The sequence below is a fragment of the Arctopsyche grandis genome, chromosome 13, assembly GCF_051622035.1.
Source record: "Arctopsyche grandis isolate Sample6627 chromosome 13, ASM5162203v2, whole genome shotgun sequence".
Taxonomy (NCBI): Eukaryota; Metazoa; Arthropoda; class Insecta; order Trichoptera; family Hydropsychidae; genus Arctopsyche; species Arctopsyche grandis.
In genome coordinates this window covers 18,311,875-18,330,197 of record NC_135367.1, presented here as the reverse complement: position 1 = coordinate 18,330,197, position 18,323 = coordinate 18,311,875, and the positions used below count along the sequence as shown (strand labels likewise).

Genomic DNA, 18,323 nt, shown 5'->3' with positions numbered 1-18,323 from the left:
TATATTGTACAAATAAAATTCATTATTTACCAAAGTATTCAAAAATTTGTATATGTGATTTGTTTATCTTTTATAAGAGTTACATTATTAAAATGATTAATATTGACATAATTATTTTATAATATTATAGCTTATCTTGTGTATAGAATCAAAATGAGTGTGCATTTTCAACAACAAAAATCTTGCCCAGGATCAATTCGTGTAATATGTATAATATTATGTATTATTATATATCTCATTTTTTATTTGTATGTACATTAAGATAATAAAACACATGTTTACATATTATTTGAATAAAAATATTGGAGAACACAAACTTTTATTTTTAAGTAATTTAATTAAGTAAATGTACAGACTAATTACATTTCGTTATGTTTTATTTGTGTTGTTTGCATCCATGATAAGATAACACCAACCATCAAATTGTATGTATGTATATCGAATCGGGTTGATATTCATTACAAGCACATTTTAATAAAAACTTATTCAACCAAGTGCATATCATTTATGTAGTCAATTAATAATTAAACTGGTTTGCTGCCACGACTTTGCCAACGGTTATTGACCTACTGATCTAGAGATTTCTTTTCTCGTTTTGGCAATCAATCGCCAAATTACAGTAATTGATTTAGTGTCGCAGTTTGGTTCATTAAATTCGAAAGTTTCATTGTCTCATAATTTCGTATGCTGGCTATTTTTTGAGAGAAGAAATTACATTGATTAGGATACTCCAGTATTATATCATGTATTTTTGGGATGGATGTTTTGAATGATTACCGATAATCATTCCAGGTTTCACTTATGTATACACATATATATATACTTTCTTTTGATGTGCTTTTAAAATTCCCGTAAATTTCTATTATCTTCATTGCGTACTAATTTGTGTTGCAAAGTTTACCTTTTCTGTGCAACTTTTAATTATTGCGAGTCTGTAGAGACAATGTCATGTTGGAAATGATTTATTGCGATGGAAATACGACATGCCTCAAATCTGTACAGCGTGTCAGTTAGCAAGTTAATGTTGCGGCGAATGGTAGTTTATTGATCGATATATACGTACTGTGTTCGTTGCAATATTATTAAACGTGAGTATTTTCCTCCTTACTTACATGTCAATGACCATAACCAATCATAGTCAATAACCAATGAATAACGGGTCTACTGATAGAATTTTACTACTAAATCGGCATTTAAATTATACATAAACATATATTCTATTAAAAATATGTGAATAAAAGTATTTGTATGATAAAATTTAGATTCTTAGAAGAAAATTAAAATTTAAAATTGTGTTGTTAGAAATCAAAGGAGACAAGAACAATTATATTACAAACAAAATATGTAAAACACGCATGAGAAAATGTCGGTAAAATAGGAATCTACTATTTGAGAAAAAAATTGTCGTACATTTCCCCCGTAGGGACTTTCATGGAAATGTAGTGGTTATTTTAATAATTTCCAAAGAATTTTTGTGAGTACTCTTTTTTTATATTATCAGCAAGATATTCTGAATGATATTATAATGATTTTTATTGAAATTATAGGGTTTTTATAATTTAGCAAATGTCAAAGTTTAAGGGTTATGTTATTGAATTTTACCATTTAAACCAAGATAACACATTTGTCGACCATTGCAGTTTAACAAAGAAAATGATGATAAAAAATATCCACAAGTTTAAAAGCCTCCAAACTTTCTTTATTTGGGGAAAATAATCGCGTTAAACAGTTTTTATTTTTAGTTTTGTTATATTTTTATGCTTCAGAATTTTTAAGCAATTTACAAAATATTTCTCTATTCTCCATTTAGACTAATCAATTTTATTCATATTAGGAAATATCAAGTTTAAGAAAGTTTGTGATTATTAACTTTTTAAAAATGTTTTATTAACTTGAAATTTTGTGTATTACGAACAAACTTAATAAATGATCATTAGCGTTGTAACAAATTAATCAATAGCGTAAAATTCATGGTAAACGGACTACTAGTCATATGTAAACCAGTCACAGGACAACAGGTCGCGTTAGATCGGTCACACGTGATCACCCGTCACATTAAAACTGGTCACACCCTAAAACTGGTCGCGAGAAAACTGGTCAGACCCTAAAATCGGTCACGAGAAAACTGATTGTTCGATTTTAGGGTGTGACCAGTTTTCTCGTGACCAGTTTTAGTGTGACGGGTGATCACGTGTGACCGATCTAGAGCGACCGGTTGTCTTGTGACCGGTTCACATTTGACTAGTTATCACCGAACCAAGATTCATACATACAGAGAGCTTTTCAAAAGTACAAACTCTTTTATATATTTAATTTCTTTATGTTTTTGTATTTCATATGCTGTTTTAATAGTTTGTATCGGCATAAATTATCTTGATTATATTATATTAATATACATGTATAGTAGCTGTATTTTTTCCAATTTTTAAATAATTTGCAATGGAAATACAATATATATTTTTTTAATTTTTATTTTAATATTTTGTAATTAGCTGCTAGATTACATCATGTAATAGTTGTATTTTTTTCAAATTTTTAAATAATTTTCATACATCTATAGTAGCTGTATTTTTTCCAATTTTTAAATAATTTGCAATGGAAATACAATATATATTTTTTTAATTTTAATTTTAATATTTTGTAATTAGCTGCTAGATTACATCATATAATAATTGTATTTTTTTCAATTTTTAAATAATTTTCAAGGGAAAAATATATATCTCTTACACTTTTATTTCATTATTTTATAATTAGCTGTTAGAAGATTAAATGTCAAGTATTTTAATTAATTTAATCAAGATGTCTTGTGTGGTATGTCACATAGCTATCTAGCTATTGCACAACATTGTGTAATAATGCCACCATGTGCTCGGAACACAAAGCTATATAATGTGTAATCTTCAATTAAACCGTTTCATTTACTGCACGTCCAAGCTTTGATTCACGCGCCCATTTATATTATCTGATATAGAGTAATTGAAGTGTTAAACTGTGTTCAATTTTATCAATTTATAGATATCGAATAAGTTAAATAATCCTATTTAACTAATGGACCCAGGATTTTATAAACACGACAGAAAAGTTAGTCCAAGAGTTCGAGCAAACTTTTTATCCGTATTTTCATTTTGGTAAGTGATCATTTTTGCATTTACATTTTAGGAAATTTATTTTATTTATATACATATTTTAATATCATTTTTTATTTCTTATGCATTTACATACATATGTGAACTAAAGGAATTACACCATCTTCCTTATTGTCTGAACTAATAAAAAAAGTATTATTTTTGTACCAATAATTTTATTGAAAGTTTAATGTATTACAAATAATACATTTGAAAATTATATTTATTCACATATGTATGTATGTATGCATAATTTGAAAATAGTCAATGTATGTGGTGTAATATTTTTTTAACAATTGATTCACAATGTGAAGGTCAATTCATTTTGTGCTAGATAAAACCAGTCAATCAATGTACATACATATGTATGTCAAAATTTATATACAACAAGTATACACGTATCTCAAATATCTAGTATTTTTTGCTGTAAAATAAATATTGATTTCATCATATTGTTTATGTATGTCGTTTATTATGATTATTTTAGATGTATCATAATCTTAACGACCCATATTCCAGTAAAATAAAACTAGCAAGTTATCATAGAAACATATTGATAAGTTGACCGTGTTGAGAACATTGTTTTTATTGTAGGTGGTTACGAGAAATATTTACCAAAGGTTTTCGACGTCAGCTGGAAATCGATGATCTGTATGTGCCTTTAGATAATCATGTCGCCAGTAAGTTGGGCGATCGCTGTGAAGAGGAATGGTTTAAAGAGTTAAAGAAAGATAAACCTTCTTTGATACGTTTGCTTGTCAAATTGTATGGTGTTCGATTGATAGTACTTAATATTTTATTTTCGGTAGTGGACGTGGTCTTGAGGTAAGTTTCTAATTTTTTTCTTAAATCATACTTTCATATAACAATAAACAATATTAATTTTACCGTGATGATTGCAGAATTTCTCAACCAATATGTCTCGGAGTTGTGATATCATATTTTTCACCCGGACAAACTACTATATCGAGAGACGAAGCGATGTTGTACGCTTCTGGAATAGTTTCAAGTATGTTCATAAATACAATCATATTACATCCTTTTCTTTTGGATATGATGTATATTAGTATGCGCTTGAGAACTGCGTGCTGTTCTTTAATATACAGAAAGGTACTATTATTGATTGAAATTATTAAAAAATACAACAAATTGTATTAATTCTTTTATTGTGCAGGTGTTGAGGTTGGATTTAAAGACACCGTCCTCAGAAGGAGAAGGATTGAGCGGTAGAGTAGTTAATCTTTTGACGAACGATGCAAGTAGGTTTGAACTATGCTGCATATTTTTCATGGAAGTATGGAGGGCACCTATTGAAAGCATAATTGTAATATATATTATGTATTATAATATTGGTCCTGCGTGTCTTATCGGTGTTGCCTTCTTATTGTGTTTCATACCATTGCAATGTTAGTATATTATCTTATTGTTTACTTATGTACGTATATGTTTTATTTATTTTACGTGCTTTATATTCTAGCATGGTTGAGTCGTATTGGGGCAGGTCTTCGAAGACGTACTGCTTTCAGAACCGACTACAGAATACGTTTGATGAATGAGGTCATACAAGGAATTCAAATGATTAAAATGTATGCATGGGAGAATTGTTTTAAAGATAAAATTGGTCACGCTAGAAGGTAAGTGTGTGACATTTTTAATTTATTTACGTTTGTTTTAATAATACAGCTGTTTTGCTATTTTTGTTTCAGGAAAGAAATGAATTTGATTCGTAAAACTACTTGGATCAAAGCTGTTACATTGTGTTGTGTCAAACTGAATACTCGAATATCCATATTCATAAGTATTATAGCTTACATTTTCCTAGGAAATCAAATTACGGCCTCTAAAATTTTTGTCTTATTCGCATTGTACGATTTGATAAAACTTACACTAGTTGAATTTTTCCCGATGTCTCTTATGAATATAATGGAGGCATACATTTCAGCGCATAGAATTCAAGAGTTTTTATTATTGCCGGAAGTAAATCAAAGCAATCATTTGAACAGTACGAACTTAGAAATGAATATGATCAAATTTGGAATGAGTGAGAGTAAAGACACTCGAAATGCATTTTCTGTTTTCGAAAAACAAAATAACGAAGATAATTTAATCAATAGGGAATATGTTAAAAGTGATTACGTTTTAGCACTAAAAAATGTTAACGCCGTATGGGAGTCAAAAGATATAAGCAGTGATAAAGAAATCATAGCTTTAGATAACATATCATTAAGTGTACGTACATATAGTGAAATTAAAATGATTTTTTTTACTTAATTTGATATTTTATTGAATTATTCTTATTACAGGTCTCTTCAGGAGAATTAGTAGCTATTGTTGGTATTGTTGGATCGGGAAAAAGCGTACTATTCAATTCTATAATCGGAGAAATACCATTGCAATCAGGATCTTTGAAAATTAATGGTAACGTCTCATATTGTAGTCAGTCGGCTTGGCTTTTCGAAGCATCTATACGCCAAAATATTTTGTTCGGTTTGGAAATGATACCTCATCGGTACAAACAAGTCCTCAAATGCTGTCAGTTAGAGACTGATTTGAAAAGTTTTCCTCATGGAGACAAGACTATCGTAGGAGAACGAGGTATTCTTTGATGCCGTATCAAAAATGATGATGAAAATGACATTTGTATATCACACATCTCTTTTTCAGGTATATCGTTATCGGGTGGACAGAAAGCAAGGGTTTCCTTGGCTCGTTGTGTTTATAGAGATGCTGATTTGTACTTGTTGGATGATCCTCTATCGGCCGTCGACACGAAAGTAGCTCATGGTTTGATGATTTCGTGCGTACAAGGATTTTTGCGATCGAAAGCAGTGGTACTAATAACGCATCAGATACAGCTCGTATCTTCTGCTGATAAAATATGCGTTATGGATTCTGGAAAGGTGACGCATTATCTGTATTTACATATCTGATATCGAAATATCATCAGTTAATGATTTCTTAACGTAAATAGATTGTGTTTGACGATACGTATGAGAAATTCAAGCAGTCACCTTTTGATTTAACCACACGATTTTCTACCAATGCCGAAAATGAACAGAAAAAACCCGCGCCTATAGAACAAGAAACATTGGTAAATTATATTAAATGTCATTTTGAAAGATTAAAATGAGAATTTAATTTGATGAATTAAATTTTTAGGATGACCATTTTGGAAATCGGCGTGTTTCTGTCAGTTCAATCAATTCCATCAAGTCTGCCGAGCAAGAGAGAGAACAAGAAAGTCAGCAGGGAGGATCGGTCAACATGGAAGTCTATAAATCATTCATGAAAAGTTTTCATGGAGTTGGTGTACTTATATTTACTTTGATACTTTACATACTCAGTCAAACGGCGTATTCGTTATGCGATTGGTGGATTAGTGTTTGGTAAATTATGATTACAGGCTTTGTTTATAGCTCGATAAATAAAATAAAAATTACAAAACAAATACATTTATATATTTATTTCAGGGTGAATTTAGAAGAAGTTGCAAATAGTGTTGTAATATCTGACGCAAACAATACTGCAAATATTACAGAAGAACTTCAAGCGAATTCATCGTTCGAATGGAACTCTGAGAGTTGGTCGATATCATTCGCAGGTGCGAATTCTTGGAATCTAAACCGGAATGAATGTGTTTACATATATTCCGCTATAATTGGCATAGGTGTTTTCTTGACGCTGACTAAATTCATTTTATTCTTTGCTACATGTATTAAAGCTTCGATAAATTTACACGATTCGATGTTTATGTAAGTTCTGTTCGGGATAATGTGAATGACTTTTCAGTTGGGGTTTTTATTTAATATTTGATTGTCGAACTTTAGGGGAGTCACTCGTGCTACAATGTGGTTTTTCAATAACAATGCGTCTGGAAGGATACTCAACAGGTTTTCTAAGGATATTGGCACTGTTGATACTTTATTACCACCAACGCTTGCAGATTGTATTTCAGTAAGTTTTTTATTTACTACTGTATTGTATTTATATAATGCACATAAATTTTTATGGTTTATTTTTAGTTTTTCCTTGAGACCGTTGGTATATTGGTAGTTATTTGTGCCGTAAACTATTGGCTTTTAGCTCCAACCTCCATTATTCTTCTGATTCTACTTGTGATAAGAAGTGTTTATATATCTTCTGGAAGGAGCTTAAAGAGATTGGAAGGAATAAGTATGTTTTTTTTATTGTTGTTATGAAATGAAATGTTAATTAACTGAAGAAAATATTGTATATTTTTATTTTTATAATACTTCAGGTCGATCACCAGCTTTTACTCACGTTAATGCTACTATGAATGGTTTGGATACAATACGTTCGTCTTTTTCGCAGAAAATGCTAATTAAGGAATTTGATCGCTTTATGGATTTGCATACGTCAGTGTGGACAATGATTCTAAATACGAATCGAGCGTTTGCTCTTTGGATGGACATAGTTTGTTGTTTGTATATTGCCATTGTAACCTTCAGCTTTTTCTTTATGTCAAGTGATGGTGAGAAATTTGTAAATATGTTTAGTTTTACTGATTTTAAAAGTACCTACACTAATGATACCTTTTTTTCTTACTTTTAGTTGTATTGGGTGGTAAAGTTGGTTTGGCTGTTACTCAAGTGATTGGTCTCATCGGAATGTGTCAATGGGGTATGAGACAAACGGCTGAAGTAGAGAATCAAATGACTTCGGTTGAAAGGATTTCAGAATATACTAAACTTCCTTCTGAACCACCGCTAGAAACGGATGAAAATCAATTTACCAAAATGTATCCTGATATTAGTTTGAAAAACTGGCCAAAACAAGGTATATAGTATAAAATTTATGCTTTTACATTATTATTTATAAAATACTTCGCATTATAAATTGATTTATGTTTGTATTATAGGTGATTTAGAATTTAAAAATGTTTATCTTACTTATGATAAAAGTAGTGATCCTAAGTATGTACTGAAAGATGTCAATTTCAATGTGAAAGCTGGTGAAAAAGTTGGTATTGTAGGAAGAACTGGTGCTGGTAAATCGTCAATTATTGCAGCTCTCTTTCGGTATATTAAATTGTTTTATTCAAACTATACATATTTAAATTGTACATATGAGCTGTTATATTTGAAAGTGGCAAAAGTCCAATTTTCAGTACCAAAAACACTATTTTTGTTTGACTTAATTCACAAATTGTAATCACTTATTTTAATTTGATATGTATAGAATCCCGGAAAAGCAGAATAAACGTATTACAGGCTAACAGTATTTTTAAATATTGTTAAACGTAAAACATTATGTTTAATGTTTTGTGAAATATTTCTCGATATAAATGAAGAAAAGTGGAATTTTGCCTAAACATAATTTAATATTTTTCGACAAATTAAAACTCAATTTCAAATATGTATTACTTCTAACCATTTTTTTTCAACTAGTTTTCTCCATCCATAATTAAATATTTATATTATAGGTTAACGGACACGGAAGGCGCTATAGTTTTAGATGGAGTGGAGTCAAAATCTTTGGGTCTCCATAATTTAAGACCAGCCATGAGCATTATTCCTCAAGAACCGATGCTTTTCAGCGGCAGTCTGCGAGATAATTTAGATCCGTGGGGTCAATACGATGATGGACAACTGTGGGCCGTCTTGGATGAGGTTCACTTTTATTCAATGAGGTGTATCATATGTATTGTGTTCATAATTTTTTATTATTCAACGTCAAATATCAGGTGGAGCTGAAGACAGCTATTTCCAACATGCCTGCTGGTCTGAATATGAAAGTGGCTGATGGCGGAGGTAACTTTTCTGCCGGACAACGTCAATTACTTTGCCTTGCTAGAGCAGCGTTGAGAAATACGCAATTTTTATTATTAGACGAAGCTACGGCTAATGTCGACCCCGAGTATATATTTATCGAACTTGAAAATTTGATATAAAATATAAAATAATTATTTCATATAAGTATATTTTATTATTAGGACCGATAAACTGATTCAAATTACGATCAGGAAAAAATTTACAGACAAGACTGTTCTGACTATAGCTCATAGGTTACACACAGTAATGGATTCTGACAAAGTGCTCGTAATGGATGGGTAATGAAACTACATGCATGGATTTTTTAAAATATATTTTTGATGATATTCGTATTATATGTATGTACTGTGCTTATTCTTTGTAGGGGAAGGGTTGTAGAATTTGGTCATCCTTATGAGTTGTTAACAAAGGAGGGAACGTTTTCATGTAGGAGCGTTTCATCAAGTCATTTGATGGCGATCAATGAAGAAAAGTCCGATTCGAACAATAGTATTAATGCAGATTCTTCATTGAGTGGCGGGATTTTCAAGTCTTTGGTCAAACAAACTGGCGAATCTACTTATAATATGTTATTAAAAATAGCCGAAGAGGTAAAATAGATTGAGTTTCAAATTACACTGTATATTGATCATTTTATAATCATATTGTCTATATTTTCTTTTTGTGATTTATTTCAGAGTTATAAAGATATGTATTCAACAAAAAAAGACAACTAACAAATTTCACATAGCTGTCCTATCTACATATTTCTCTCAGATAAGGCCGATTGTGATCAATGCAATTTTTAAGTATTACTTAAAGTATTATTAATTTTTTATGTAATGAATTTGATACTTTTCGATTTACATGTGTAAATTTGTTTATCAATTATGCTCTAGATCTGTGACTTAATTTTAATGCAATTATTATATATTGTTTGTTTTATATGAAATATAAATGATGTACTTAAGTGTCAGTGTTTTTTTTAAATCTTTATTTGTACATATTAAAATTTGAGTTAAATAGTAGACTTGCAAAGTTATTATATTAATATTAATAGATATTATTTTTTAATCACTTCAAATTATTATACGATAAGATTATTTCTAATTGTGAACAATATCACTTAATTATCATTCTTCAAATATACCATTATATAATGTGTTCCATTTATAATATCAGATTTACTGAATGTCTGGGCCAGTTTTTTATTTTTATTGATAGCGCACACTTGTTATTTTCATTGTCATATATTGGTCTATATTTTTGCACTTATTCATGGATTCCGGATTTTATAAACATGATAGGCAGGAAAATCCTAGAGCTAAAGCAAATTGTTTCTCAATTTTCACTTTTTGGTGAGTAAATATATTTTAATTAAATTTAATGGACGCTAATATAGTAAAAGAAGTATTGTAAATCATAATTTGATTTGAAATTAAATTTTGAATATCTTAATATTTTTCATCGAATACAAACAGGTGGCTACGTGATCTTTTTTCTACGGGTTTTCGTCGTCAATTAGAAATCGACGATTTGTATGTACCTTTGAAAGAACACAACGCTAATATTTTGGGAGATGAATGTGAAAAATTATGGAACGAAGAATTAAAAAAAGGGAAACCATCATTTTTTCGTGTACTTTTTAAATTACACGGAGCTCGTTTAATAACACTCAGTATTCTAGATTCAGTTGTAGAAATAATTGTCAGGTACTATAAAGCATTCAAATTAAAATATCACAATTTCACATGAAACTTAAAATTATTTCTATTTATTATACATATATACAGAATGCTTCAACCTATATGTTTGGGATTTTTAATATCATATTTCTCTCCTGGGCAAGATTCAATATCTGAACAAGATGCTTATTTGTACGCGTCTGGTTTGATATTGAGCATGTTTCTTCATGTTTTTACATTGCATCCATTTCTCATCGAAACGTATTACATCAGCACAAAAATAAGATTAGCCTGCTCGTCATTGATTTACAGAAAGGTAACTTGCTTGGATCATTACTGATTGTGAACAAATTCATCACGTAAATTGATATTATATTGCAGGTGTTGCGTTTAGATTTAAAAACAAATAACTCATCAGATGATGATCTCAATGGTAGAATCTTAAACTTGTTGTCAACCGATGTTAATAGGTTTGAATACTGTTGCATGTTTTTCTTGGAACTATGGCAAGCCCCCATCGAAGGTGCTATAGTTATTTATATAATGTATGCCAATATTGGTCCAGCATGTCTAATTGGCGTTTCATTTCTCTTGGCATTTATACCTTTTCAAGGTTATTATTATACACATTTTATAATCTTTCGTTAAAATCTTATTTTCTCTTATTACTTAAATATAATTTACTATAAAATTTCAGCATGGCTAGGTCGAATGAGTGCTGATCTTCAGCGACAAACCGCTTTCATAACGGACAGCAGAATTAAAATGATGAATGAAGTCATTCAAGGAATTCAAGTAATTAAAATGTATGCATGGGAACATTGCTTCAAAAAAATGATTGCTTTGACCAGAAAGTAAATATTTAATAACATGTAATTTTTTGTACATACATATATTTAACATGGAAACTTCAATGTGCTACAATATTTTCAGAAAAGAAATGAATTTCATACGTAAAATCACTTGGATCAAAGCTGTAATGTTTTGTTTCGTCAAACTCAATTCCAGAATTTCAATATTTATTAGCATTTTAGCTTATGTGTTGTTTGGCAATAAAATAACAGCGGCCAAAATATTTGTATTGTTTTCACTATATGATTTGATTAAACTATCGCTTGTGGAATTTTTTCCACTAGCCATTATGTCAGTAATGGAGGCTTATGTTTCGGTCATTCGTATTCAAGAATTTTTGCTTTTATCCGAAGTAGATTCACAAAACGGACAAATCAAAAATGAAAAAATATTAAATAATTCCAATAATCACATTTTAAGTGCAAGAGCATTGCAAAAATTAAGCATCAAAGAAAATGAAAGATTGAATTTGAATAGAAGAGGCAAACCATTGCTCAATTTGAAAAATATATGCGCTCGTTGGGGTAAAGATCTGGATATAAACGACTATAATAAAGACTCGACAGTGGCATTAGACAATATATCGTTAAAAGTGTGTATTATAATATGAACTGATTACGTTTGAAAGACTTACATATAATATTTGTATTGTTAATTATTTATATTATATAGATATCATCCGGAGAATTTGTGGCCATCGTTGGCCAAGTTGGATCTGGGAAGAGTGTTTTCCTGAATTTAATAATTGGTGAAATAGCGTCCAAATCGGGATCTATAGACATAAATGGCACTATATCATATTGCAGTCAACTACCGTGGTTGTTTGAAGCTTCAATTCAACAGAACATTTTATTCGGTCAAAAAATGGACTCGATACGGTATAAGCAAGTCATTAAGTGTTGTAAGTTGGAATCCGATTTCAAAACATTTTCTCACGGAGACAAAACAATTGTAGGGGAAAGAGGTATGCAATTATTTTAAATATTTCATATTATAATTAGAAATGGTTAGTATACTATAATCGTGTTTTTGTGTAGGTATATCTTTGTCTGGTGGGCAAAAAGCGAGGGTTTCATTAGCTCGGTGTGTATATAAAAAAGCTGATATATATTTATTGGACGATCCTTTGTCTGCTGTTGATACCAAAGTTGCTCACGGATTAGTAAACGAGTGCATCAGAGGATTTCTAAGAACTAGTGCTGTGATTCTTGTAACGAATCAGTTGGAGCACATTAGTTCAGCTGATGCAATATGCGTTATGGAAGGAGGAAGAGTATGTTGTTTTTTTTAAATAATTTTTTGAAGCAAAATTTGAGGTTAGGTTTTTAATATATATTTTTTATGTAGTTTATATTTCAAGATACATATTCAAAGTTCCAAGAGACGTCATTCAATGTTAATGATTCAACCTCTAAAATAGACGATGACGAAAATGAAAAACCATTGAAAGATACGGTGAGTGATATATTGTAGTAAAACCGGTTCAACCGATGCCTATCAATTTGTAGATAAAATTTATAATGCAGGATGATAACCAAGTTGGCAGACGTGCATCAAACAATTCAATTATTTCAATGATATCAGATCAGCAAGAGAGAGAAAAAGAAGAGCAGAAAGTAGGCTCTGTCAATTCGGATGTCTACAAAGCTTATATGAAAAGTGCGAGCGGAATTATTACACTAGTCGTTATCATGATACTTTTTATTCTTGGTCAAGTATCGTTTTCACTGTGCGATTGGTGGATTAGTGTGTGGTATATTAAAAAGACTACGTTTTGTAATTATTCATAGCTTCCTATATATTCAATATAATTATACGTTTTTTAAGGGTAAATCTAGAAGAAAAATTATCGAACTGTTATCCTACTGTACCTTCCGAAAATAATTATTTTCCATTATTGACCTTTAATGCAGCTACTGAAATAATGCACTTGTATACGAACATGTCGACTGCGCCAGTGTCTAATGCTAGAATTTCCACAGTTGAATCTGAATCGAGCTTCATGGATCTAAGTCGTGAACAGTGTCTTTTTATTTATTTGGGTTTAATATTGATGAGTATAATTTTAACGTTGAGTAAACTCATATGGTTTTTTAACTTGTGCATCAAAGCTTCAATTAATTTACACAACTCCATGTTTGGGTTAGTTCAATGTACATATGTATGAAATTAAATTGTATGTAATTCAAACATATTTATATAATTTATTATTTTTTGTAGAGGAATTATAAGAGCTACTATGTTGTTTTTTCACAACAATGCATCGGGAAGAATTCTGAATAGATTTTCTAAAGATATTGGTACAGTTGATATATCATTACCATCCGCTCTTGCAGATTGTATTTCGGTGATGATTATTTTCCATTTTCTTTAAATTATAATTAATTTTGCACCATTATGTTTTTATTCTTGTTTTACAGTTTTTTCTTGAAACAATAGGTATAATAATTATAGTATGTGTAGCTAATTACTGGCTCTTAATTCCTACATGTGTCATTACAATTATTCTCGGGATGATTAGAGCAATATACATTTCAACGGGAAGAAGTTTAAAAAGAGTAGAAGGAATCAGTATGTACTATAAAATTCATCAATTAAAAATATTATTCTAAGTTAAGCTTTTAATTTCAAAACAATTTAGGTAGATCTCCGGCATTCACCCACGTAAATGCAACTTTGAGTGGGCTAGATACAATTAGGTCATCTTCTCTTCAGTCATTGTTGATTGAAGAATTTGATAAGCATTTAAATTTACACACATCTTCTTGGATGTTGATTATTAATACGAGTCGAGCGTTTTCTTTCTGGATGGATATTGTATGCACCTTTTATTTGGCTTTTGTCGCATATAGCTTTCTTTTGCTGTCGAGTGGATGTTTGTATTCTAAATCAAATAAATTTGTATATGTTTGTTTTGGATTTTTAATTAGTTTTGATTATTATTTATAGCTGTTTTTGGGGGTGAAGTGGGTTTGGCTATTACTCAAGTTATGGGACTCATCGGTATGTGCCAATGGGGACTACGACAGACTGCTGAAGTTGAAAATCAAATGACTTCGGTTTGTTGTACATTAACGTGTTGAAAGTATTAAATTGAATTCATTTCTCACTGATAAATATCTATCAAATAATTTTAGGTGGAGAGAATTTTCGAATATACAAATTTACCTTCGGAACCGTCATTAGAAACTGATGAAGCTAATTTAAAAAAAATGTATCCAGACGTCCAATTGGTTGATTGGCCCAGAAATGGTATATTGATTTTTATTTTTAGATATTTGATGTATGTATGTACTTCAATTGGTAATCATAATTAAATCGCTGTTTGTATAATATTATCAAAACTATCATCCAATAAATAAATTGCATTAATTTTATTGACTCTTCATTAAATATTGTTTTAAATTTAAAACGATAATTGATTCGGAAATTACAAATTAATGCTCTTATATAAAATGTATACTATTTAATTACAAACAAAAATCGACACAACTTATCAATCAACTTAATTTGATTTCATATTATATATGTTATATAACTCGACAATTTTAATTGCTTTATAATATAATTTTAGGAGAATTAGAATTCAAGAATGTTTATTTACGTTATGACGAAAATGACAAAACAAATTACGTATTGAAAGGCATTAATTTCAGCGTGGCTAATGGTGAAAAAATAGGCATCGTTGGTAGAACAGGTGCTGGAAAATCATCGACCATATTAGCTCTGTTTAGGTATATATTTATATAATTGAAATAATGTGTAAAAACATTTTTATGTACTCAAATGTATGCAATCAATTGTTTTATTCCTGAAAGGTTGGCTTATACAAGCGGAGAAATAATATTGAACGGTGTAGAAACGAAAGTTTTAGGTCTTCATAAATTGAGATCGTCCATGAGCATAATTCCACAAGAGCCAATGCTATTCAGCGGTAGTTTGCGAGAAAACTTAGATCCGTGGAGCCACTATGACGATGAACAGTTATGGGAAGCGTTAGAAGAGGTGATATTTTTCTTATATCTTAATTTATTATGGGTATTATACTAACTATTTCAAAACTACATACATGTAGGTGGAATTAAAAGATACTATATTGAAATCGGATGGTGGTATCAATATGAAGGTATCTGATGGTGGTGCAAACTTGTCCGTTGGTCAGCGACAGTTGCTCTGTCTTGCTAGGGCAATCTTAAAAAAGAGCCATTTTCTTATACTGGATGAGGCAACAGCTAATGTTGATCCCGAGTAAGTTACTTGAATGACTTTTATTACATTACTTAAAACAGTTTTTTATATGGTTTATGAACATTGTTTGAAGGACAGACAATTTGATTCAACGGACTATACGTAAAAAGTTTGATGATAGAACAATTTTGACGATCGCTCATCGACTTCACACTGTGATGGATTCGGATAAAATTCTTGTCATAGACGAGTAATAATCAATGCATTTTATTATTAAATGAGTAAATTTCTCCTATATTTAGTTTTGCTTGTTATTTTAGGGGAAAAGTTGTTGAATTTGGACATCCGTATGAACTTTTGATTCATGAAGCTAACATTGGTTCTACAGATAGATCACATGGTGTATTTGACTCATTACTAAAGCAAACTGGTCAATCCAACTATAATATACTCAGTCAATTAGCTAAAAAGGTTAATTTTATACCTATAAATGAAATCAAACATGCTGTTAAACAAATCATTTTATTTATATATTCATAATATTTCAGAATTTTGACAAATGTCGCATCTCGAAGAAAAGTACATAGTTAATACAAAGAATACATTAAAGTTGTGTTTATAAGGCGTGATGTTTACGAAAGAAATTTTATTCACATTTAAATATCAGCCATTTGTTTTTAATAATAGACATATTTATGTAATAAATGAATATAATTTAAAAAATTTGAATGTCTGTTAAATATTTGCTTATTAAAATAAAATATGTTCGTTTTTATTTATTTTATGTTTTTTGTTCATGCATATATAAATATATTAATAATATAATTTAATCGCAATGATAGCTTTTTATTATTTAGTATAATATTCGAACATTTACATAAATCTTGCTTCTCGCTTGCTTTTCAACTCGCTTGTTAGAAGTAAGCTTGAATATTATGCCGTTGTGTGGAATCCGCATGAAGCAAATTACTCTCTTATGTTTGAAAAAGTGCAAAAAGCATTTCTTCGTTTTCTCTATAAGAAAGAGTATGGGTATTACCAGTGGCGTGCGCTGAAATTCTCTCTCTGTTTGTCGTACAGCCTTACTTAATGTGCACGAGCAGGATATAAGATGAACAGGCTGTTCCTCTTGTATCCCGTTCGTGCACATTAAGTAAGGCTGTACGACAAAAAGAGAGAGAATTTCAGCGCACGCCACTGGGTATTACCCATATCTCTACCCTACTCCTTTCCTTTTGGGCATGCTTGGGTATAATTCCCTTGAACTTCGGAAAAACTTCTCATTGAAGGTCTGTTCATACCTATCCAGCACGACCCGTATCCTGCAGGTGTCATGCAAGTGCGGATAGTATTCTTTGGTACATTCTATATGGACGCGCATGAATGCGTAAATGCGCATGCGCGAATGGAGTATGAATACGTCCATATAAAGTACTATGGAGGATGAACGAATGAGACGACTGGCATGTTAATGCACGTGTTTATTATATGACAGCTGAAGACAGAGTGAGTAGTGGCTCTCCGAACCCAGCCGGGTTGGTCCCCACTCGCAGGAAGGCAACCAAACTCGACCATGTCGTATAAGCGAGCCGCCACAGTACCATAGAATACTATCCGCACTTGCATGACACCTGCAGGATACGGGTCGTGCTGGATAGGTATGAACATACTTTAATTCGTTTCGTTCTCCAGCTACTGCGTGGTAATACGTCATGCCCGTTGTTGCTGGAACAGTTGGGACTTTATGTTCCTAATAACTATGTGCGTGTAGACATCATTTATTTATAGTTTTGGACCATTGTGGCATTAGAGGAAAAACCTAATGCGCCACAATGGCCTACATTTGATACAGAAGAAAAACAAAGATGAAATAAGTAAAATACAAAGATAAACTAAGTAAAATATAAAATAAAAAGAAAAAAGCAAAAGCAGAAAATTATGATAAAATAAAAATAAAAAAGTAACAAAAGAAAAAAATACATAAGAAAAAAAATGAACACAGGTGTAAAAATCAAAAATAAAATCCACAAATCACATTCTTAGTTTCATATTGAACAAAAGAAAAATAGTTCATAAGGAGAAAGAAAAAGAAAAAGTAAAATAAAATAAAACAAAATATAAATAAAAAATAAAATCACAGCGAGGCCCAAATGGAAGAGAGTAGATCAAGATTCCACTCATACGTCACATTCAAATGAAGAAAGTAATGATGAGCGCAGGTTACCAGATAAATATGTTAAATAATATCCGATAATCTACGCTCACCAAGGTGGAAAATATCGCATTGATGTTTGTACCTCCTGCTCGCACAGTTCTTTTTCGAATGGCTCTTATTCCAAGAGCTATTCGACTTCCCAATGAAATCGTTGCTGCCGTGCCTGAATGCGATATTTTCCACCTAAGTGAACGTAGATTATCGGATATTATTTTAATATATTTATCTGGTAACCTACGCTCATCATTATTTTCTTAATTTGAATGTGATGTACATATGTGTGGAATTTTAATCCACTCCCTTCCATTTGGGCCTCGCAGGGATGTTTTGTATTTGTAACTTGTTTTTATTTATCGGAAATGTCTGCAGGTGCAAGACATTCCCTTCTTTGTATTTTTACTTATTTTAATTTAATTATTACTATAAAGTTTTTTACGATTGTGTTATATGATGTATTTTTTTTACTTTTCTTTTTTTTGTAATCTTA

The 18,323-nt window shown here is 30.6% G+C and overlaps 2 protein-coding genes across 3 annotated transcripts; both read left to right on the top strand.

The window, feature by feature from the left end:
- Positions 1-616: 616 nt before the first annotated feature.
- LOC143921729 (putative multidrug resistance-associated protein lethal(2)03659) lies at positions 617-9,871 on the top strand. 2 transcript variants are annotated; one of them, XM_077445095.1, is made up of 22 exons: positions 617-1,088; positions 3,016-3,128; positions 3,720-3,950; positions 4,028-4,235; positions 4,300-4,531; positions 4,603-4,759; positions 4,832-5,354; positions 5,429-5,720; positions 5,790-6,025; positions 6,097-6,216; positions 6,285-6,511; positions 6,596-6,877; positions 6,953-7,079; positions 7,148-7,298; positions 7,384-7,617; positions 7,698-7,922; positions 8,005-8,164; positions 8,569-8,755; positions 8,830-9,002; positions 9,079-9,195; positions 9,282-9,507; positions 9,595-9,871. In XM_077445095.1, the coding sequence occupies exons 2-22, from the start codon at positions 3,049-3,051 to the stop codon at positions 9,631-9,633; spliced, it is 4,227 nt and encodes a 1,408-aa protein (XP_077301221.1). In that variant the 5' UTR covers positions 617-1,088; positions 3,016-3,048; the 3' UTR covers positions 9,634-9,871. The 2 variants fall into 2 exon arrangements, with proteins under 2 accessions (XP_077301221.1, XP_077301222.1); XM_077445096.1 differs by lacking the exon at positions 617-1,088 and adding an exon at positions 1,303-1,474.
- Positions 9,872-10,042: 171 nt separating this feature from the next.
- LOC143921730 (putative multidrug resistance-associated protein lethal(2)03659) lies at positions 10,043-16,399 on the top strand. Its single transcript, XM_077445098.1, has 22 exons — positions 10,043-10,254; positions 10,378-10,608; positions 10,690-10,897; positions 10,963-11,194; positions 11,279-11,435; positions 11,515-12,025; positions 12,106-12,397; positions 12,471-12,706; positions 12,781-12,888; positions 12,960-13,186; positions 13,261-13,575; positions 13,654-13,780; positions 13,854-14,004; positions 14,075-14,308; positions 14,383-14,492; positions 14,571-14,685; positions 15,008-15,167; positions 15,252-15,438; positions 15,509-15,681; positions 15,755-15,871; positions 15,942-16,092; positions 16,170-16,399. Exons 1-22 carry the CDS (start codon positions 10,175-10,177, stop codon positions 16,206-16,208), a joined length of 4,161 nt encoding a protein of 1,386 aa, XP_077301224.1. The 5' UTR covers positions 10,043-10,174; the 3' UTR covers positions 16,209-16,399.
- Positions 16,400-18,323: the final 1,924 nt, after the last annotated feature.

What these genes read in the sequence shown, in the direction of transcription:
- LOC143921729 (XM_077445095.1), top strand. Translation starts at nt 3,049, where the DNA reads ATGGACCCAGGATTTTATAAACACGACAGAAAAGTTAGTCCAAGAGTT. An exon ending in GACTATCGTAGGAGAACGAG is followed by an intron (nt 5,721 to 5,789) that starts GTATTCTTTGAT and finishes TCTCTTTTTCAG; the next exon opens with GTATATCGTTATCGGGTGGA. An exon ending in GAAAAACTGGCCAAAACAAG is followed by an intron (nt 7,923 to 8,004) that starts GTATATAGTATA and finishes TTTGTATTATAG; the next exon opens with GTGATTTAGAATTTAAAAAT.
- LOC143921730 (XM_077445098.1), top strand. Translation starts at nt 10,175, where the DNA reads ATGGATTCCGGATTTTATAAACATGATAGGCAGGAAAATCCTAGAGCT. An exon ending in TTACACAACTCCATGTTTGG is followed by an intron (nt 13,576 to 13,653) that starts GTTAGTTCAATG and finishes TATTTTTTGTAG; the next exon opens with AGGAATTATAAGAGCTACTA. An exon ending in TTGAAAATCAAATGACTTCG is followed by an intron (nt 14,493 to 14,570) that starts GTTTGTTGTACA and finishes AAATAATTTTAG; the next exon opens with GTGGAGAGAATTTTCGAATA.